The 17,574-nt window shown below is 51.9% G+C and overlaps 2 protein-coding genes across 14 annotated transcripts in view; both read left to right on the forward strand.

The window, feature by feature from the left end:
* The window catches only part of MACF1 (microtubule actin crosslinking factor 1), a 330,156-nt gene extending 326,041 nt beyond the window's left edge, over positions 1–4,115 (forward strand). For all 13 annotated transcript variants that reach the window (XM_058553754.1, XM_058553763.1, XM_058553761.1 and 10 more), the window contains 2 exons: positions 1,656–1,785; positions 2,644–4,115. In XM_058553754.1, coding sequence (XP_058409737.1) covers positions 1,656–1,785; positions 2,644–2,900 — 387 coding nt within the window. In that variant the 3' untranslated portion in view covers positions 2,901–4,115. The remainder of the gene's footprint in view (positions 1–1,655; positions 1,786–2,643) is intronic.
* Positions 4,116–8,672: 4,557 nt separating this feature from the next.
* Positions 8,673–17,574, forward strand: part of LOC131413182 (bone morphogenetic protein 8B-like) — a 31,619-nt gene continuing 22,717 nt past the window's right edge. Inside the window, exon 1 of the mRNA XM_058553771.1 lies at positions 8,673–9,006. Coding sequence (XP_058409754.1) covers positions 8,673–9,006 — 334 coding nt within the window. The remainder of the gene's footprint in view (positions 9,007–17,574) is intronic.

A 17,574-nucleotide genomic window follows, 5' to 3' on the forward strand; every position in this document is an offset into this window, starting at 1 on the left:
TCAGAAATATATCTGGTTTAGAACATGATCTGGGGACCTACTGCCACTAAAACCCCAAGGCTCAACCTGCTTGTCTTGATTTTCCTCTTCCTTTAAGGGCTACAGTTTCATGAAAGTCTCAGAAGTTCTAAAATTTTAAGTGTTTTAATTATGAAGAACAAATTCTCATAGGATTCTGATACATCAGCTTGTTTGTTTTGTCTTAGGGTTTTACCTTTTGTTTTGTTTTGTTTTGAGGTTTCATCTTTCCTTACCTATTGGTGGTCTACAGGCCGTGTCCTGACGTGGACTACAGCCCAGGGTCTCCGGGGCTGCGGTCTCCCCAGCAGCAGTGCTCACGATAGCTTCTGAAACTGGTGCTCTTCCTCCTGTGTGGGCCAGGAGGGTTTGTGCTTGAATGTGAATCACTGTCTGTCGCTTTCGCTTTTTCTTTATAAATTAAAGAAGCACAAGAAACACCATGAAATGGGTTGCTTTATTCTTCTATTTGTATAAACATCTTAAAGGTCCTGGAAAACAATTTACACAGTTGATTTCAAAGAAAAATTAGAAGAGCCTACCATGGCATGAATGATGTTTAAAACAGACCAAAAATATTCTTTCTCCAAATTAAGTCTACCACTGTCTTCAAAAAGCCACTCAAATAGGAAATGTAGCTCCTACCGGTAGCACTGATAATAACATCCACCCAGCTCTTTTCCAGTCTAGGAAGTGCTTCTGCATGTGACTTATTCATTCAACAACTTTTTACTGAGCCCCTTTTCTGTGCCAGACACTATTTTAGGTGGTGAGGGTATGACAGTGAACAAAACAAAGTCCTGCTTTTATGGAGTTTACTCTTCGATGCAGGAGAGACAGACAACAAACAGGGAGCCTCCCAGGGCTGATTGAGGAACAGGAGGCCAATGTGGCTGGATGGATTGAAGGAGAGGGAGAGTGGCAGAAATGAAGTCAGAGAGGCAGGATCTATCCCTGCTTTCCTGAGGGAGAAGTAAAGACACAGGTGTTAATTTAGATAAATCGCAGGGCCCAGACCCAAGCCCAGGTCTCCTGGCTCCTCAGAGCCTCGTGCCTAATAACCACAGTCCCACTCTTGTGTACTTCTAATCATTTATTTGATCCACAAGTCAGGTAATTGTAGCTGCATTTACCAATGAGGAAATAGACTGATGATCTTAACCTGACTGAAGTTACTGCACCTACCCCGTGATAGAGACTGGAGTAATATTTGGATTTCCATATTAAATATTTGGGGCTAGAACTCGTATTTCGATGTCTAGCCCCAAAACTTTGATACCTGGGATTATTTGGGTTTTTTTCCTTTACTCATTCCTCATATTTCTGTTTGTTATAACTATTATAATCTTACTATTCGAGGGGTTTTTTTCCCATTCTAGTTGAAATTTGTTGGTAAAATAGAAGGTATTGGAAGACATTTTGAAATTTTAAATGAACATGAAAACATTATTTTGGGAATCATCAAAATACATGACCTAGGACACTTTCAAAATAAATCTTTGTTTTCCTGGACTTTTAATTTGCTTTTCAATCAATTAGACATAACGAGGCTTAAAATTGAATTTTAAAATCAAATTTTAAAATTGAATTTCTATCAAAGATTTCACGAAGTAAATATGACCTTTTATTCTTTTAAGGTTATTCCATCAACAGGCAGCAAGTTGAAACGACCAACACCAACTTTTCATTCTAGTCGAACATCCCTCGCTGGTGATACTAGCAATAGTTCTTCCCCAGCCTCCACAGGTGCCAAAACCAATCGAGCAGGTGAGTGCCTGCCCTAGTACCTGTGCACTGGCATAGGGGCTGAGGGGAATGACCAGGCTAGGAATTGGAAACAGCAGCCTCTCAGCAATGCTTCACTGCTCCCCCAGGGGCAAATAATGAGAATAGCACTTAGGAGTGGTGCCCTGAAAGACAGACCTGCTTGACTTTTTCTCCTGTCACTACAACTAGCTCTAACCTTGCCTTCTGAGAGCAGATGCTTCCACAGCCAAAGCTGGACTACCTGTTCTCTCTCAAAAATGATCATATTTGAGAGAATGTAAAAGGAAGAAAGGCCTCCTGAAGCAGGGCCTTCCTCAGAAGTCCAGCGTTGGGCCTGGCCATTTGCTATTAATTTTTCTAACACCCCATATTTATTATTGCTGCTGGTGAGCCAAGAAAGTCAGGGAAAGATGGCATCTGTTCACCTGTTGATGTTCCTTGTGGGAACCTAGGAATTTGGCTTCATTTCCTGGCTTTCTGTTTCCCATCACTTTGCCCCCATTCTCAGTCTGCTTACGCGTTACCCCAGCTGGCAGGCTCTCATCTGTGCTGAGGCGATCGAGCAGCCTTGCTCAGTTCCACTGTGGGGGCATATGAGGTAACAATGCCACTGATAAAAGCTGGTTTCTAGTCCTCACAGGCAAGCTTCTCAAGTAGAATCATAAAGCAGAAGAGGTTTCAGCAACTTCTGTGTAGATGAGACGACCAGGGTCTAGAAAGGCTCTGGTTTGCCCAAGGTCACACAGCATATCAGGTGGTATTAGGATCAGAACCCTGGCCTCTAGTCACTTGTTCTCCCTCCCTCCCCGTCCCCCCATGCCACTCTGTTAAGTCTGCTGCTTTATTCTTGAATTCCAGACCCTAAAAAGTCAGCCAGTCGCCCTGGGAGTCGGGCCGGGAGTCGGGCCGGGAGTCGAGCCAGCAGCCGACGAGGAAGCGATGCCTCTGACTTTGACCTTTTAGAGACGCAGTCTGCTTGTTCAGACACTTCAGAAAGCAGCGCCGCAGGGGGCCAGGGCAACTCCAGGAGAGGGCTAAACAAGCCCTCCAAAATCCCAACCATGTCTAAGAAGACCACCACTGCCTCCCCCAGGACTCCGGGTCCCAAGCGATAACACTGTACAAGCACCCCCAAGCCTCTATCCACTTTGAATCCTGCTCCATACATCGGGTGTATATTTATTCTGAACGGGAGAAGTTATATTGTTAAAAGTGTAAAAGAATAATTGTGTTATGAAGCTGCCTTATTTTTTTTCTTTTTGTAAGTTACTATTTTCATGTGAATATTTATGTAGATAAAATTTGCCTCCTGGTAACCCTGTAATGGATAGGGCCCAGAAACTAAATATTTGAGAAAAACAAGTGAAAAGGTCAAGATGCGAATGTGTATTTAAAAAAAAAAGAAGAAAAGAAAAGCCTCTAAATAGGGTTTTTGCGCCGTGCAGGGTTGTAAACCTGCTTTATCTTTTAGGATTATTCCTAAATGCATCTTCTTTATAAACTTGACTTGCTGTCTCAGCAAGATAAATTATATTAAAAAAATAAGAATCCTGCAGTGTTTAAGGAACTCTTTTTTTGTAAATCACAGACACCTCAATTAGCAAGAACTGAGGGGAGGGCACTTCCAATTGCTTTGTCCATTTTTTTAATGTTGTGTGATTTTAGCTGAAGGGAGGGAAGCTCTCCTAGGTAACATTTGCACATGATACAGCAAAAGGAGTTCATTGCAATACTATCTTTGAATACTGTTTCAGTACTGGGTGTTTAAGGGACAAATAGCTGCTAGAATTCAGGGGTAAATGTAACTGTTCAGAAAATGTCAGAACATTGGAGGTTTTAAGAGTCCTGGTTTATAACTTCCTATCCAGCCCAGCCACCAATTACTCCTGTGCTCACCAGGACCCAGGCCCTTGGCAAGGGGAGACTCCTTGGTGGTATTGTGAATTATAGATTTGTTTATCTGCATTTTTTGCTATTTATTTAAATGGTCGATCAAGTTCCCACAAACTGAGGAATGAATTCCACGAGCCTATTCTGAAAATGTGGACATAAACACTTGCTTGTCCTTTAAAGGAGTTCACCAGCACACTTGTTAACAAGTCCCGTTTGCTTCTGTCTTTTTTTCTGTGTAATAAAGTCAACTGACCAAGTGACCATGAAGAGGGGCTGTCTGGGGCTCCTGTTTTTTAGCTGCTGTTCCTCTTCAGCTCCGACCATGTTGCTGTGTGATTATCTCAATTGGTTTTAATTGAGGCAGAAACTAAAGCTCTACCAATGAACTGTTTAAAAACAAGACACACTTTTGTATTAAAATTGCTTGCAGTAACAAATATTTTGTATTTCCTGATTTTCTTCTCAACCATTACCTTATATATAACATGTTATGCTGGGGTATGATAGTGTTTTAGGTACTTTACTGCATTATTCAAATCAATATCTTGATGGATAAATTATGGAGCTCATTAATAGATTTTTTTCTTGTTTATTTTATCCTCATTAATTTTATTTAACAAGGGAACAAAGAAATAATCAGGCTATTGTTAACATAAGTCTGTAGGGTATCTGCCCCACTTATGTGATTAAACAAATACCAATATGTAAGAAGATTATTAGAAATCACAGAGATCCTAGGGTTTGAGAGAATGGGGCCAATTTCCCAAAGTGCGCTGAAATTTCTGGTTAAATGATAGAATAAAATTTCAGAGGTGGAAGCAGAATTGGTCATCAAATCTAGCTCCTTTATTTTACAGATGGAGAAATTAGAATGAGAAAGAGGATGAGAAAGTGATTTGCCTGAGATCACAGAATGAATAAATGGAAAAGTGGACCTTAAATCTAGTCCTTGACTCCCTATTCAAATCTGGCAGTTCTGTTTCCCCCAGCCCGTAGTTGGCTTTATGGTAATTAGAACAGCCAAATATTAACTAATTCTAACAACAGGAATTAGACTAGGAAATAACTAGAGAACTTGAGAGGTAAGAGGGTTGCAACTCAGCTGCCTGTGTTCTTGATCATTAGGCCATACTCCTCTTGTGATACGGGAAGTTGGTAAGATGGATGCACGTTTGCCAAAGCTGAGGCCAAATATCCAGATTAAAAGGAATCTGCAGCCTGATCCCAAAGGAAGTGTTTATTCTCCATGGAATTAGTAACTTCAAAATGCCAGAACTTCATGTAATATAGTGTTGTTACCCAAATTTGCTTCCCCCTCTAAGCCTCCTGGGTACAGAAGCATGCTGAAAACAGCTTTACCTCCATCTTTTCAGAGTCTGGACCATGGTCACTTGTTTTTCTTACCAAGTAATTCAGGTTTTCTCTGTCTTGAAGACAAATCTCAGCTAGTAGTGGAATCTGCAGAAAGTATATTTGCATTCAACAAACAACTGTATGCAAGACCATGTGGGAAATACAGGGATGCCAGAAAAAGGGTTAAAATAAAATTGCAGTTCTGTGAAACAAGTGCTAAACAAGTAATGCAAATTTGGTGTCTGCTTGGGTAGAGGATGAATGTGAGTTCCTGAGGCCTTGAATGACAATAGCTAATATTAATGACTGCTTACTATATGCCAGTCACCCTGCTAAGTGCTCTGTATACATGCTCATTTAATCCCCATCACAATCCTACAATTGTGAGCCCCATTTATAGATGAGAAACTGAGCCTGAGAGAGGTTAAGTAACCTGCCCAAGGTCACAGCATTGCCAGGTGGCTGGGGGAAGCCCTTGTTTGACACCACTTTCTCCAAGAAACCTTCCCCACCTCAGTTCCCTTCCAGTTCTGGAGTTCTAGGATTCTACCCACACATCGCCTGCCTCTCCCTTCCTCTTCCCTTTCAGGCACTTTGCTGGCCCCTCAGCCAAAGAAAAGCCTGTTTATTTTATCAGGCTTTTCCAAAGGCAGAATAAAGTCTGCCTTTGGAAATGACTATAGGTTCACCTGACTGTCACCCCTGTTAAAGTGGGGGCCACTTGGGGGCAGGGAGCTGGTTGGCTTCATCTCTGACTTGGCACAGCAGAGAGCAGCCCATGAGGGCTATTGCTGAATTGAATTGTGCAGTGATGCCCTTTGGAATGGCTAAAACCCGATGTTTAGGTTTATGGGAATGTGAGGCCCATTGTTTAAAGAACACAGCTCTCTCCGCTCATCCTAAATTGAGATAAATAATTTCTGCTATTACAAGAATCAGCTCAGCACAGGGCTACTTGCAGTCTAGCTGGGAGCCCAGCGTTGCACAATACACACTCTGAGAATTACAGGCTAGATCTGAGGCCTCAAATGATGAGTGGACTCAAAGGGGAGTGCAGAGGAATGCCCAGGGGCATAGAGGACAGGGAAAGGGCCAGGAGACTCAGAGACCCCGACCGAGCTTGATACTCAAGGACACCTCCTTGACTCTGCTCCCTGCCTCTATATGCAGTCACCAAGCCCTGTGGATTCAGCCTCTTAAATAGCTTTCTCCTCTGCCCTCTACCTCATCATCATTAGAGGATCATTGTCATCATCCTCCCTGCTACCCCTCCCATTACTGTACATGCCTCCAACTGTGGCTCCTGACTCCAGTCCCCCTCCCTCCAATCCATAGTCCCCTCTGCATCTGGTCTTGCCCTGGGCACATTCAATGGCTAGGCTGCAGCATCCTTATCCAGGTTTACAAGCAGTGTGGAAATTGACCTGTTGGGTACAAGGCAGACTAGGTACAGACTTAAGACAGCAGCAAATGATTGTTTAGATTTGTTTTGATATTTTTTAAAAGTTTGAATGATCATGGGAAAATGTGAACTTTAGCGGACATCATACATTTATTTTGAGGTTTAATCTTTTTGTGTGTGTGTGTGTGAGGAGATCAGCCCTGTGCTAACATCCCCCAATCCTCCTCTTTTTTTGCTGAGGAAGACTGGCCCTGGGCTAACATCCATGCCCATCTTCCTCCACTTTATATGGGACACCGCCACAGCATGGCTTGCCAAGCAGTGCGTCGGTGCGCGCCCGGGATCCAAAACAGCGAACCCCAGGCCACCGCAGTGGAGTACGGGCACTTAACTGCTTGCACCACCAGGACAGACCTGAGAGGTTTAATCCTGACAAGACACCATAACCATCTGGTGTCCAGAGTCCCCATCTAGCCTCCCTGCAAGGCCCTTTGTGGTCTGTCCCTTGCCAGCCCCTCCAGCTTCATCCTCACTCTCAGCCTCACCATTTGCCCCGCCACACACACACACACTGAACAGCTCACCTGCACATGAGCACCTGCCCCAGCCCAGCTCCACTGTTGTGTGTGATGGGGGAAGTCCCTTAACCTCTCTGTGCCTCAGTCTCCGCATCTGTTAACAGGGGATTTAAATGGTGTCTACCCTATAACAACGCGTGTGCCTGAAAAACCTGATAGAGAACATGCCTGGCACATGGTAAGTGCTATTTGTTACCTGCCATTGTTACACTCCCTCAGATCTCAGGGCCTTGACACAAGCTATTTCCTCTGCCTGGAACACTGTCCTCCCACTGACCTTTCCAGTCATCCCAGGCCAATTCCTTCTAGTCTTCCCAGCTCGGTCTAGGTGTCACTTCCTAGGCTTCCAGCGCAGCGCCTTAAGCATAAATGAATAAATGCAGTGAGAGAGCGCCTAGGGAAGAGCAGGCTGTGCGAAAGGGAACTAGTCGGTCGAGGAGTCTCCCTGAGGAGCCTTCCCTTGCAAGCCGCTGAGGGCCGTGACCATTTAGATGAGCAAAGGCGGTTCCCAGACCCTCCGGAAAGGCCCCAGAGCTCCTTGGCCTGGCTGGAGGCAGGTGCGCGTTTCCCGCGCACGGCTGAACCGGCACCGGGTCCGCGGGGCGCACAGCGAGAGCTTGCGGTGACCGCGCAGCCGCTGGAGCAGCTGGGGCGGCCCACCTGGGCGCTGCCCGGGAGCACGCGGGGGCCAGGTGGGTGGGCGCGCCGGGAGCAGCGACTGAGCGGCGTCCGGAAAGGAGAAGCCCCCAACAGCGGCGCAAGGGGACAGCTGGGAAGGCGTCGAGAGGCCGGCGAGGAGCTGCGGTGGCGGGGACCCCGGGCCTGGCTGCTGCTGGCAGAGGAATGCGCCCCACTCTCCGGGCATGGTCGGCATTCGCGGGGCCCCTCTACCTCTAGACCCGACTGAGGCATTTCGGGTTGTGGGGCGACACTCCGCGCACCAAGGCGGGGCTGCCGGGTCACTCCGCTGGCCGGACCGAGACTCAGGATCCCCGCCGGGGCGAGGGCGCTCGGACACGCCCCGCGGGAGCGCAGGTTCCTGATTTCCCCGGACGGCGCCGCTGCCCTGGGGTCCCTAGGCCGAGGCCCGGAGCCTGCCCGACGGCGCGGCCAGCGGCTGGGAGTGGAGCCCAGGACGACCCTGAAGACCCTGAGGACTGGGCTGCGGACCCCCTCGCCCGACCCGCGCATCACCCACCAGCGGGTCGCATCTCGGAGTAGCCACCACCTGCGACACCAACCACATCTCAGAGCCGCTTCCCGGGGGCGTGGCTTCCGCGGCCCTGGCCCCGCCCCGGGCCCCCATTGGTCGATCTGGAGGGGGCGGGACCCGACGGCGGGGCGCGGGAGCGAAGGGCCGCAGCGGCACAGACGGCGGGTCCGGCTGAGGAGGCGCTCGAGCGTCCGCGCCTCGCCGAGCGCCGACGGCAGCCTCCCGCCGCTCCTCCTCTGAGCGGGCCTCGGCGACAGACAGCTTGGCCGACAGTGCCAGTCCCCGGAGCAGCCCCTGCCCCGAGGCGGCGGGCGCGTCCTCACGGCCCGGAGCCGCGGCAGGTGCGGCGCGGGGGGCGCCCTAGGTCGGCCCGGCGCTCGCCGTCGGGGTCCCCGGCCCGGCCGCGGGGCGGATGCGCGCCTGGTGAGCGCCCGCCGGCCCGGCCGCCATGGCCGCGCGCCCCGGCCCGCTCTGGCTCCTGGGCCTGGCGCTGTGCGCGCTGAGCGGCGGCGGCCCCGGCCCGCGGCCCCCGCCCGGCTGCCCGCCCCGCCGCCTGGGCCCGCGCGAGCGCCGCGACCTGCAGCGCGAGATCCTGGCGGTGCTCGGGCTGCCCGGGCGGCCCCGGCCCCGCGCGCCGCCCGCCGCCGCCCGGCCGCCCGCGTCCGCGCCGCTCTTCATGCTGGACCTCTACCACGCCATGGCCGGCGACGACGACGAGGACGGCGGGCCCCCCGAGCGGCGCCTGGGCCACGCCGACCTGGTCATGAGCTTCGTCAACATGGGTGAGTGCCGGCCCCCGGGGTGGCGGCGGGGACCCGCGGTGACCGTGCGACCTCCGCGGAGCGCGCGTGCGGGGACGGCGGGCTGTGTCCGCGCCCGTCGGGGGCCCCTCGGGGAGGGACAGGGGCTGCAGGGGCCCGTGGACGACCTGGGCAGTGCGAGCCCCGGCCTTGAACGGGGAGTGACCGTGTCGTGGACGCGGACACACGGGGTCAGGGCGGGGCGATCTAAGGGGAGTGGAGGCTGCGGAAAGGGCAGGGGCAGACGCAGGAATGTGAATCCAGGGGCGTGAACCTTCACCCGCCCCCCCAACACACCCAGGAGTAGGAATCATGTCATGTCGGGTGGACCTGGGCAGTGCCAGGACAGGCTGGTCCTGGGGAGACAGATGAGTAAACAGAGGCTGTGATGCTGTCCCTGTGATAAGGGCAGCACTGAAGAAAGGGACAAAGTTCAGTGTGGAAAAGACTGGTCACATCATCAAAGTGACCAGAGCTGAGATGAGAGACCAGATGTCCTGAGTCCACAGCAGCCTCTTCCCTGGGCCAGGGCCCCAGAGCCTTAGGTGGGTGTGGCTGTCAGGGAGTGAGTGGACAAGGAGACTCAGCTCAGTGGGGCAGGCCCTGTGGTCTTGTCACCCTGGGCCCACACCTGGGACATGGCTTGGCTTGGCACGAGTGTCCAGGACTGTGGAATGACCCAGTGGGCAAAGATGTTCTCCCAGGCAAAGCCCAGCTTTTCCTCTGCAGAAATTTTACTCCAAATCGTGGAGCCATTTACCTTTAAAGTTCTCAAAGAAGCCTTTTCCATTACCAAACTCTCTTTAATATACAGTCGTGAATATTTGTCCCCTATCTGCTTTGCCTCCTGCCTGTGGCCAGTGAGGGGCAGGGTCTGGGCTGGGGCAAAACCAGGGCTGGACCTGGGGACCCAAGGACTACAGCTCAGCCCGAGGTGGGGAGAACTGTGGGCCTGAGAGCAGGAGAGGACCCTTGCCAAGGCCACCAGCCTCCCTTCACCTACAGCATCGCTCTTAATCCTCCCAGCAACCCTGTTAACAGCCATGATATTCACCCCCATTTCCCAGGTGAGGACAGTGAGACTCAGAGAGACAGTGACATGCCCAGGATAGCACAGCCTCTACGTGGCCAGGACAGGCCCAGACTGTTTGGTCCTACATTCAGTGCTCAAGGAGGCGATGTTTCTGTTGTCAGGAGGGCAGGCTTTCAGAGTGGAGAGAGCTTTCAGAGGGGTTTAGGCGGAGGAACCCAGGGGACAGAGCAGCACCAGGTTTTTTGGGATCCTCAGCCTTTTGCTTCCTACATATTGCAGGAAGAGGGGACAGCCAAGGAGGCCTCTGTCCCCCCCAACCCAGAGCTGGTGGTGGGCTGAGGTGGGGGAGCAGCAGGAGGCCACTGTTGACCTCTGCTGAGAGCCCAGTGCCCGGCACAGGACTTGGGCCAGTGGGTTCTGGATGCCACCTTCCTGTCTAGAGGGTGAGGTGGGGACAGAGAAGACCATATGTGGACCTGAAGCTGGAGCTCTGTCCTCGGGACAAGCTGACCCGGGCTGAGGACCAAGAAGAGCTGTGGATGCAGTCACCCCGAGAATGCCCCCAGGGGAGCCATCCGTTAGAGTGAGTCACCGCCCAGCCCATGTCCTGCTTCCCTCAGCATCCCCTGGGTCAGGGCGTGCACAGCCTTGGTGGGAGCTGCTGCTGTGAATTGAGCAGTGCCCTTTGCTCAGGTGGACTTGGTTCCTCTCCTGCCTCTGCTATGTGATCTTAGGCAAGTCCCTCCCTGTCTCTGAGCCTCAGCTCCCTCCTTGTAAAATGGGGATCCTAGTGACTGATGCATCCTCAGGGTTGTTGTGCGTTTGGTTGGCGGAGGGGGAGGAGCCGAGAGTCAGCCCCTCTCTTGTAAGGTGAACCTGGCCCTGGTCGCTGCTGACCCCAGTTCCTCCCAGCTGCTCCCCAGCCTTGGTGTGGCTATGACAGGAATGTCCCCACATATCTTATACACATGTGAAACCCAGAAACAGATTTTAAAAGCCAACCAAAGGTCTGTCTACCTATTTTTAAAATAAAAATTAGCATTTGAAGTTCCACAGCTTTATGATTCCTCATCCATGCAACATGTGATGCTGTTTTACCAGCCTCATTTCATGGGCTCAGAGAGGTTAAATATTCAGCCCAGGGCCACACAGCACATCCGTGGCATCATCTAGGCTGTGGATTCCAGATCCCAGCTTCTTCCCACGCCACCTCTGCATGTTTCATTAAGATCTAAGGCCTCTGACGCTGTGAGATTAACAAGCAGATCTTTGTTCAGGGGAAGCCCAGTCTGTGGGCGGGCCCAGCCAGCTGTCAGAAGGGCCTTCTTTATTCTGATGTACTCACTGCACTAGTAGAACTCTTTCAGATAGAGCAGTTTTAACTGGTGATTACCTAGGCTGATGTGGGCATTAGACACCTACCAGGATTCTTACCTGGTTTGGAGGCCTGGGCCCCAGGGCCCTGAGGGTCTGCGGCCCCTGAACCACCGTGGAATCTAATAGCAGAGTCGCTGTGGTACCAGCAGCCATGCCCAGGCTCCCACACCTGTTGCCTCCAGCTCCACCTTTCCTATCAGCCTCATCTGGCTCCTGGGAAGCCAGACCTGGTGCCTGCCAGGCCCCTGACCGTCAGTGGCAGCTGGTAGGACCCAGAGGCCGTGGGCCTCTCGCAGGCCTCCCCCCATGGGTCAGACCTCTGTGTCCAAGCAGATGCGTTAGGAGCCCGGGTCCTGATTGACAGCGCCTGTGTTGGGAGGTCAGGGCTGCGGTCAGAGCCTGCCTGGCCTGGTGTCAATCTCAGCCTTGTAGACTCTGGCTCCCCTTGGCCAGGAGACTGTAATGGGGGCTGATACCCACGAGGAGCAGATGGGGCCTGTCCGTGGTGTCCCCTGTGCTCAGGGAGAGACGAGCCCTGAGCTGGGAGACAACACCCAGCTTCTTGTACCGCCCGGGCCCGCCATTGATGCCTGTGCATCCCAAGTCACGTCCCTTCCCTTCTCTGGGCCTCTGCTTTCTCATCCAGTCTACAGTGATGCTGTCAGAAAACAAGGGGCCTCCCAGCCCTGACCCTGTGGCTCTGTGTCAGAGGCACCTTCTCACAACACCCCATGCCCTCGGGCCGAGTGTATGTGTGACTGGTGCACTTCGGGCCCCTCAGGCCAGCCCAGCCCCTCCTGAGGCAGGAAGAGGGGCAGGAAGGACCACCTCTGCGTGTTCCTCCTGAATCCTCTCCACCTCGTGTCAGCAGAGCAGCAGGTGCCCATGTTCCAGATTGAGAAACTGAGGCACAGATAGCACTGCGGGCAGAAGTCTATCCCGAACAGAATGGAACCATCTTCTGTGCCAGGCACAGTTCTAGTTACTGGGATACGACAGTGAACGAAACAAAGTCCCTGCCCTCTTGGAGCTGATCTTCTAGTGGGAGAGATAACTGACAAATCATAAGCCGTGAAGATGAGCGTCAGGTGGCCTGGACAGTGACACTCTTGTCTGGACATGAGGAAGCGCTGAGCGGTGGGAGGGCAGGCAGGACTGGGGTGGAGGTTCTGACCTGGGACTCAGACAGACAGAGTTTGCACCTTGACTCTACCACCTACTCTCAGTGTGATCTGGACTTTCCAGTTCACCTCTCAGAGCCTCAATTTCCTCCTCTGTAAAATGGAGATACTCATGGCACCCACCCTGTGGGGCTGTTCAGGGGTTGTGTGAGATGGTACCCACTGATGACCACATGCCCAGAACTCCACATATGTTCCTTCATTTGCACCTCACAGTTACTGTTACATCTTTGTTTTAAATAGAGGAGAGTGAGGCTCAGAGAAGTTAGGTGATTTTCCCAAGGCCACACAGCAGGTTGTCTCCCTGCCTGCACATCCTCTGCTCTTCTCCCCCACAGAAGCTGCCTCTTGACCCAGCCCAGGGCCTATCATTAGATGCAGTAAGTGCTGCTGAATTGAACTGTATGGAATATATGTTGTAAACTGAGAATCCTGTTTTTAAGTGTCTTTAATGTTTTAGCGTTCGCAGAAATAATGCATGCTCATTATATAAAATTCAGACCACACAGAAACATACAACCTAAGTGCCCTGGGTATCCTACTCCTACCAGCCCATCCCCTCAGACAACCACTGTACATGCATTTGGCCTGTTCTTTGAACTTCATGGCAGTGGAGTCATACAGTTCATACTCTTGTGTCTAGTCTTTCACTCAACATAATTTTTTTGAGAGTCATCCATGTTGTTGTTGTACCTGTAGTTCTTTTTTTATAAATGACTTATATTGCATTGCATGACTGTACCACATTGATCTGTTCTGATGAGTGGACATTTGAGTTGTTTCCAGTTTGGGGCTATGAATAAAACTGCTCTGAATATCCTTATACACGTCCTTCTGTGGATGCAGTAAACTTGGATTTTAATCCTGACTGTGCCACTTGGGAGCTGTGAGACATCACACAGCTTCCTTTTAAAGTCTCTGAACCTCGGGCTGGCCCCGTGGCTTAGAGGTTAAGTGCGCGTGCTCCGCTACTGGTGCCCGGGTTCGGAACCCCGGGCGCACACCAACACACCGCTTCTCCGGCCATGCTGAGGCCGCGTCCCACATACAGCAACTAGAAGGATGTGCAACTATGACATACAACTATCTACTGGGGCTTTGGGGGGAAAAAAAAAAGGAGGAGGATTGGCAATAGATGTTAGCTCAGAGCCGGTCTTCCTCAGCAAAAAGAGGAAGATTAGCATGGATGTTAGCTCAGGGCTGATCTTCCTCACAAAAATAAATAAATTAAAAAAAAAAACTGTTAAAGTCTCTGAACCTCATTTCCTCACCTTTAAGACAAAGTGAAGAAAGCTTCCCTCCCGGGGATGAGTAGGACTAAGCGAGATGTGCAGTGAGGCCAACTGGGTGCCTGCCATACGGTAGGAACTTAATAAATGTGAGCTGATACATTGCATCCTGCTTCTGTGCCGTTGCTCATGTTATATGCCTTGCATAGAATACACTCATCTCCATTTCTGCTTCTAAAAGGGGGTGGGCAGGGGTTTCTATAAATCTGATTCCTCCTACGCCCACTCCTCCCAAAGAGACAGGCACCCTCCATGATTAGAGTCCTCACCTTCATCGTGTATATTTCTCTTAGAATTCTGGTTGCTTTCTGCCTGTAGATTCAGGGGTATGCCTGGCTCCTTTCTCTCGCTCCCCAGGAAACCATGAACAACCTGAGAACAGGGACCAAATCTGATTCTCATGGCACCGCCATGCCACCGTGCACCCCAGGCCCTGGATAGCAGACATGCAAAGTTGAAGGAAAGAGGGATGCAGCTGGAGGCAGGGAGCGCCGAGAGCCGGGGGAAGGAGCCCTGAGAGCCAGGGGAAGGAGCCTGGGCCTGGTCTGGTGGGGCGGAAGCGGGGCCAGCCCTCCTTATCTTTGTGGAGGCCAACAATGGGTGCAGCATCTTCCTGGGCCCTCTCCTGGGACTCTGAGTCTCCACAGGGCCCTGCCTGGAGGAAGGTGCCTTCAGCAGGCATTCTCAGGGCACCTGTTGACAGAAGAACCTTGTTGACTGGTGACTCCGCCCCCCAATATCACCACCCAGAGGAACTCCAGGGCCACTCATTTTATATGGGCTCCAAATCCGAAAGTCCACATGAAGGGCCCTAACCTGACACGTGACCCCTGGCAAGTCTCTGCTCCTTCTGGGCCTCAGTTTCCCCATCTGTGAGGGGTGCCCTGGAGGCCTTTCCAGCTCTGACCAAAGAATGTGCCCACCCCCTGCCTGCTGATGGGGGCTCCTCCAGGAGGGAGGCACAGGGTAGGGAGGAACAACCAGACCACTTCCTCACAGGAACCCATTCCCCATGGGACAGAGGGGATGTGTCACCGTGACCACATCTTTCTGGAAAACTCCCACAGTCAGTTCTTTCCCTGGTTTGAACTGGAGGAATCGCATCCTCCTTGCTCACGTCTCCTTGGATCTAATTTTGGTCTCGGCAGGCTTGATGTGGTGGAGTGTGCGGGTGTTCCCTTTTCATTTGGGGTCCAAAGCCGTCTGAGGCCTGGACCAGTAATTATGACAGAGCCGTTTATGGAAACAGCTCTCGAAAAAAGTCACTAATGAAAACTGACTAAAAATACGTCAGAACTGAAGCCTGGCCTCCTCTCAGCAGCGCTGAGATTTCTGGGTGGGAGAAAGCCCCTGCGAGTGCACACTCGATAGGTGATCAATTCCGCGGCTCCCCCGTGGGCCTCCAGAGGCCGTAGAGACCTGCTCCTTGTTTTAGGTCTGAAGTGGGGCTCTCGGCCTTGTTACCAGCAGGACTAGCCAGACAGGCCCAGCCCATCTGCCTCCTTGGGCCCTGGGAAGCCTGCCCTCATCTCAGGGGCCCGGCTGTGAAAGGCGGCAAGTCCCACAGCAGAGTGAAAACATGGGTGGCTTCTGATGGAGACACACTGTGATGTGGGAGTCACTCCCAGACCAGCAAGATGCCCCAGCCCAAGAGGCTGAGGATGCTGGATGCTGAGCTACTGTCCTGGGGACCAGGAGCCCTTGGGAAGAACAGAGGGGGACATCCCCTCTGGGCCCCGGAGCACAAGTGGCTCGATAAGCAGAATGCTGAGAGCCTCTCGTTTCCACCCCACGTTGTTCAGTCTGTGCCCTCAAACTGCTCACCGTCCAGAGGGGCAGATGAACTAGGGATGGGGACCCCTGGGACGGGGGAAAGGGCAAGACCGACAGGCTGACCTGTGTGGGGTCAGAGGAGGATGAGGGGGCTCTTACAGCTGGACTGGGAGGAAAGTAGCCTGTAGACATGGCAGATGGGGTCAACCCAGGAGAGAGCGGCTTCGAGGAGGGACTCAGGGGGAGGGCGTTGGCGACCAGAAGGCCCAGGAGCAGTGGGGTGGGCCAGCTCAGGGGGCCTGGAACGCAGAGCTGAGCTTAGGCTCCTCCTGGGGGCCCTGCAGGGCTGGGGAAGGGGTTGAGGGCAGGAAAGACTGATGGACAGGTCAGAAGCCTCTGTTCTCTTAACAGCCGCTCTGGGCTGGAGAAAGAGGGTGTCTTTTGAAGTCTTCCTTTTTGGTCACAAACAAGATAGTCATCCAGGTGACTCTAAATTTTGTCCAGGGAACAAAAGTAGCTGAAGCCTTTGCTGGTGTTGGTCTGGTGGACACAGAGTGTGGCATCTGGAGACCTAGCCTGTGAGTGGCGGGTGCAGGGCCTGCAATATGGAAAGGCGGAATGTGGACGGTGGCCGTGGCGGGGGAGGCACCTCCTGCCCACAGTGGGCCCTTCCCACAAACATGGGATCCGGAGGTGGTTTTATCAGGGGCTGGAGGAGAAGGCCTAGAGTCCTGTGATTGTTTATTTTCCTGGAGCCACAGTAAGGAGGTTAAGAATGTGAACTCTTTGCTTCCCCAAGTGGAACTTTGTAGAAAATAAGGTACCTGTGGAACCAGTGGTGGCATTGTCCATCCCCGATGCTGGGCCCACAGTTCGGGTGTCTTGATGGAGCTGGCTGTCAAGAGTCTCTCTTGGCTACAGGAAACTACAAGTAGCCTCTAGCCCACCTCACAGGGTCATTCATGGACTATCACCACATCAGCAACAGTTGAAGTTTATAAAATTCTTTCTAGGTCATAGAGCTTCTTTGAATCACTGTGCTGAGTTCTTGAAGGCTGAGAAACAGCATTTCTTACACATGAACTGGCCTTGCCTGTCCCTCCAGCCTCATCTTGTACACCTCACCCCTGGACCACTCGATTCCAGCCCCTCCGGCCTCCTGGATGTTTCTGGAACATGGAGGGTTTGGCATTTGCTGTTTCCTCTGACTGAAAGGATTCTCTTCCACCTCATCACATGACTGGTTCCTTCTCTTCTTCCAGACTTGACTTTTCCCCCCCCTCATTTACCAGGATTTAGGATAATGAATTGAATCCTAGCGTTCTCCAAAGGCAGTGGCTCTCAACCTCCCAGGAGACATTTGACGATATCCGGAGACATTTTTGGTTGTCACAACTGGGAGGGAAGGTGGTGCCACTGGCATCTAGTGGGCAGAGGCCAGGGATGCTGCTACATGTTCTACAATACACAGGACAGCCCCCCATAACAAAGACTTATCTGGCCCAAAATGTCGGTAGTGCCAAGGCTGAGAAATCCTGTCCAAAGGTGATCAGTGTTTCATGATGAGGATGATGATGGACTAATGGATATTAACATATGTGATGTGTTTCAATCTGTTGCAATTGTTATTCTCTTTGATCCTAAAATTGGGCCTTCTTTGGCCATGATGAAACCCCTTCAAGTTGGCTACTGAGTACTTTTAACTCTCTCCTAGGAGTTTCTGAGGGCTTCCTTGCTGTCTGGTGCAAAAAGATGTTCCAGGCTCTGCTTATGCTTTTCCTGCCCGGGTTAGAATCAGCATTTCTCCACAAGCCCTGGTACTTTGTAGTGGATGATTCTGAGACTGCACTCTGGGCACTAGAGCTCCTCATTGCCCCGTGCTTGGCCAGCGTTTCTA

The sequence above is a fragment of the Diceros bicornis genome, chromosome 13, assembly GCF_020826845.1.
Source record: "Diceros bicornis minor isolate mBicDic1 chromosome 13, mDicBic1.mat.cur, whole genome shotgun sequence".
NCBI lineage: Eukaryota > Metazoa > Chordata > Mammalia > Perissodactyla > Rhinocerotidae > Diceros > Diceros bicornis.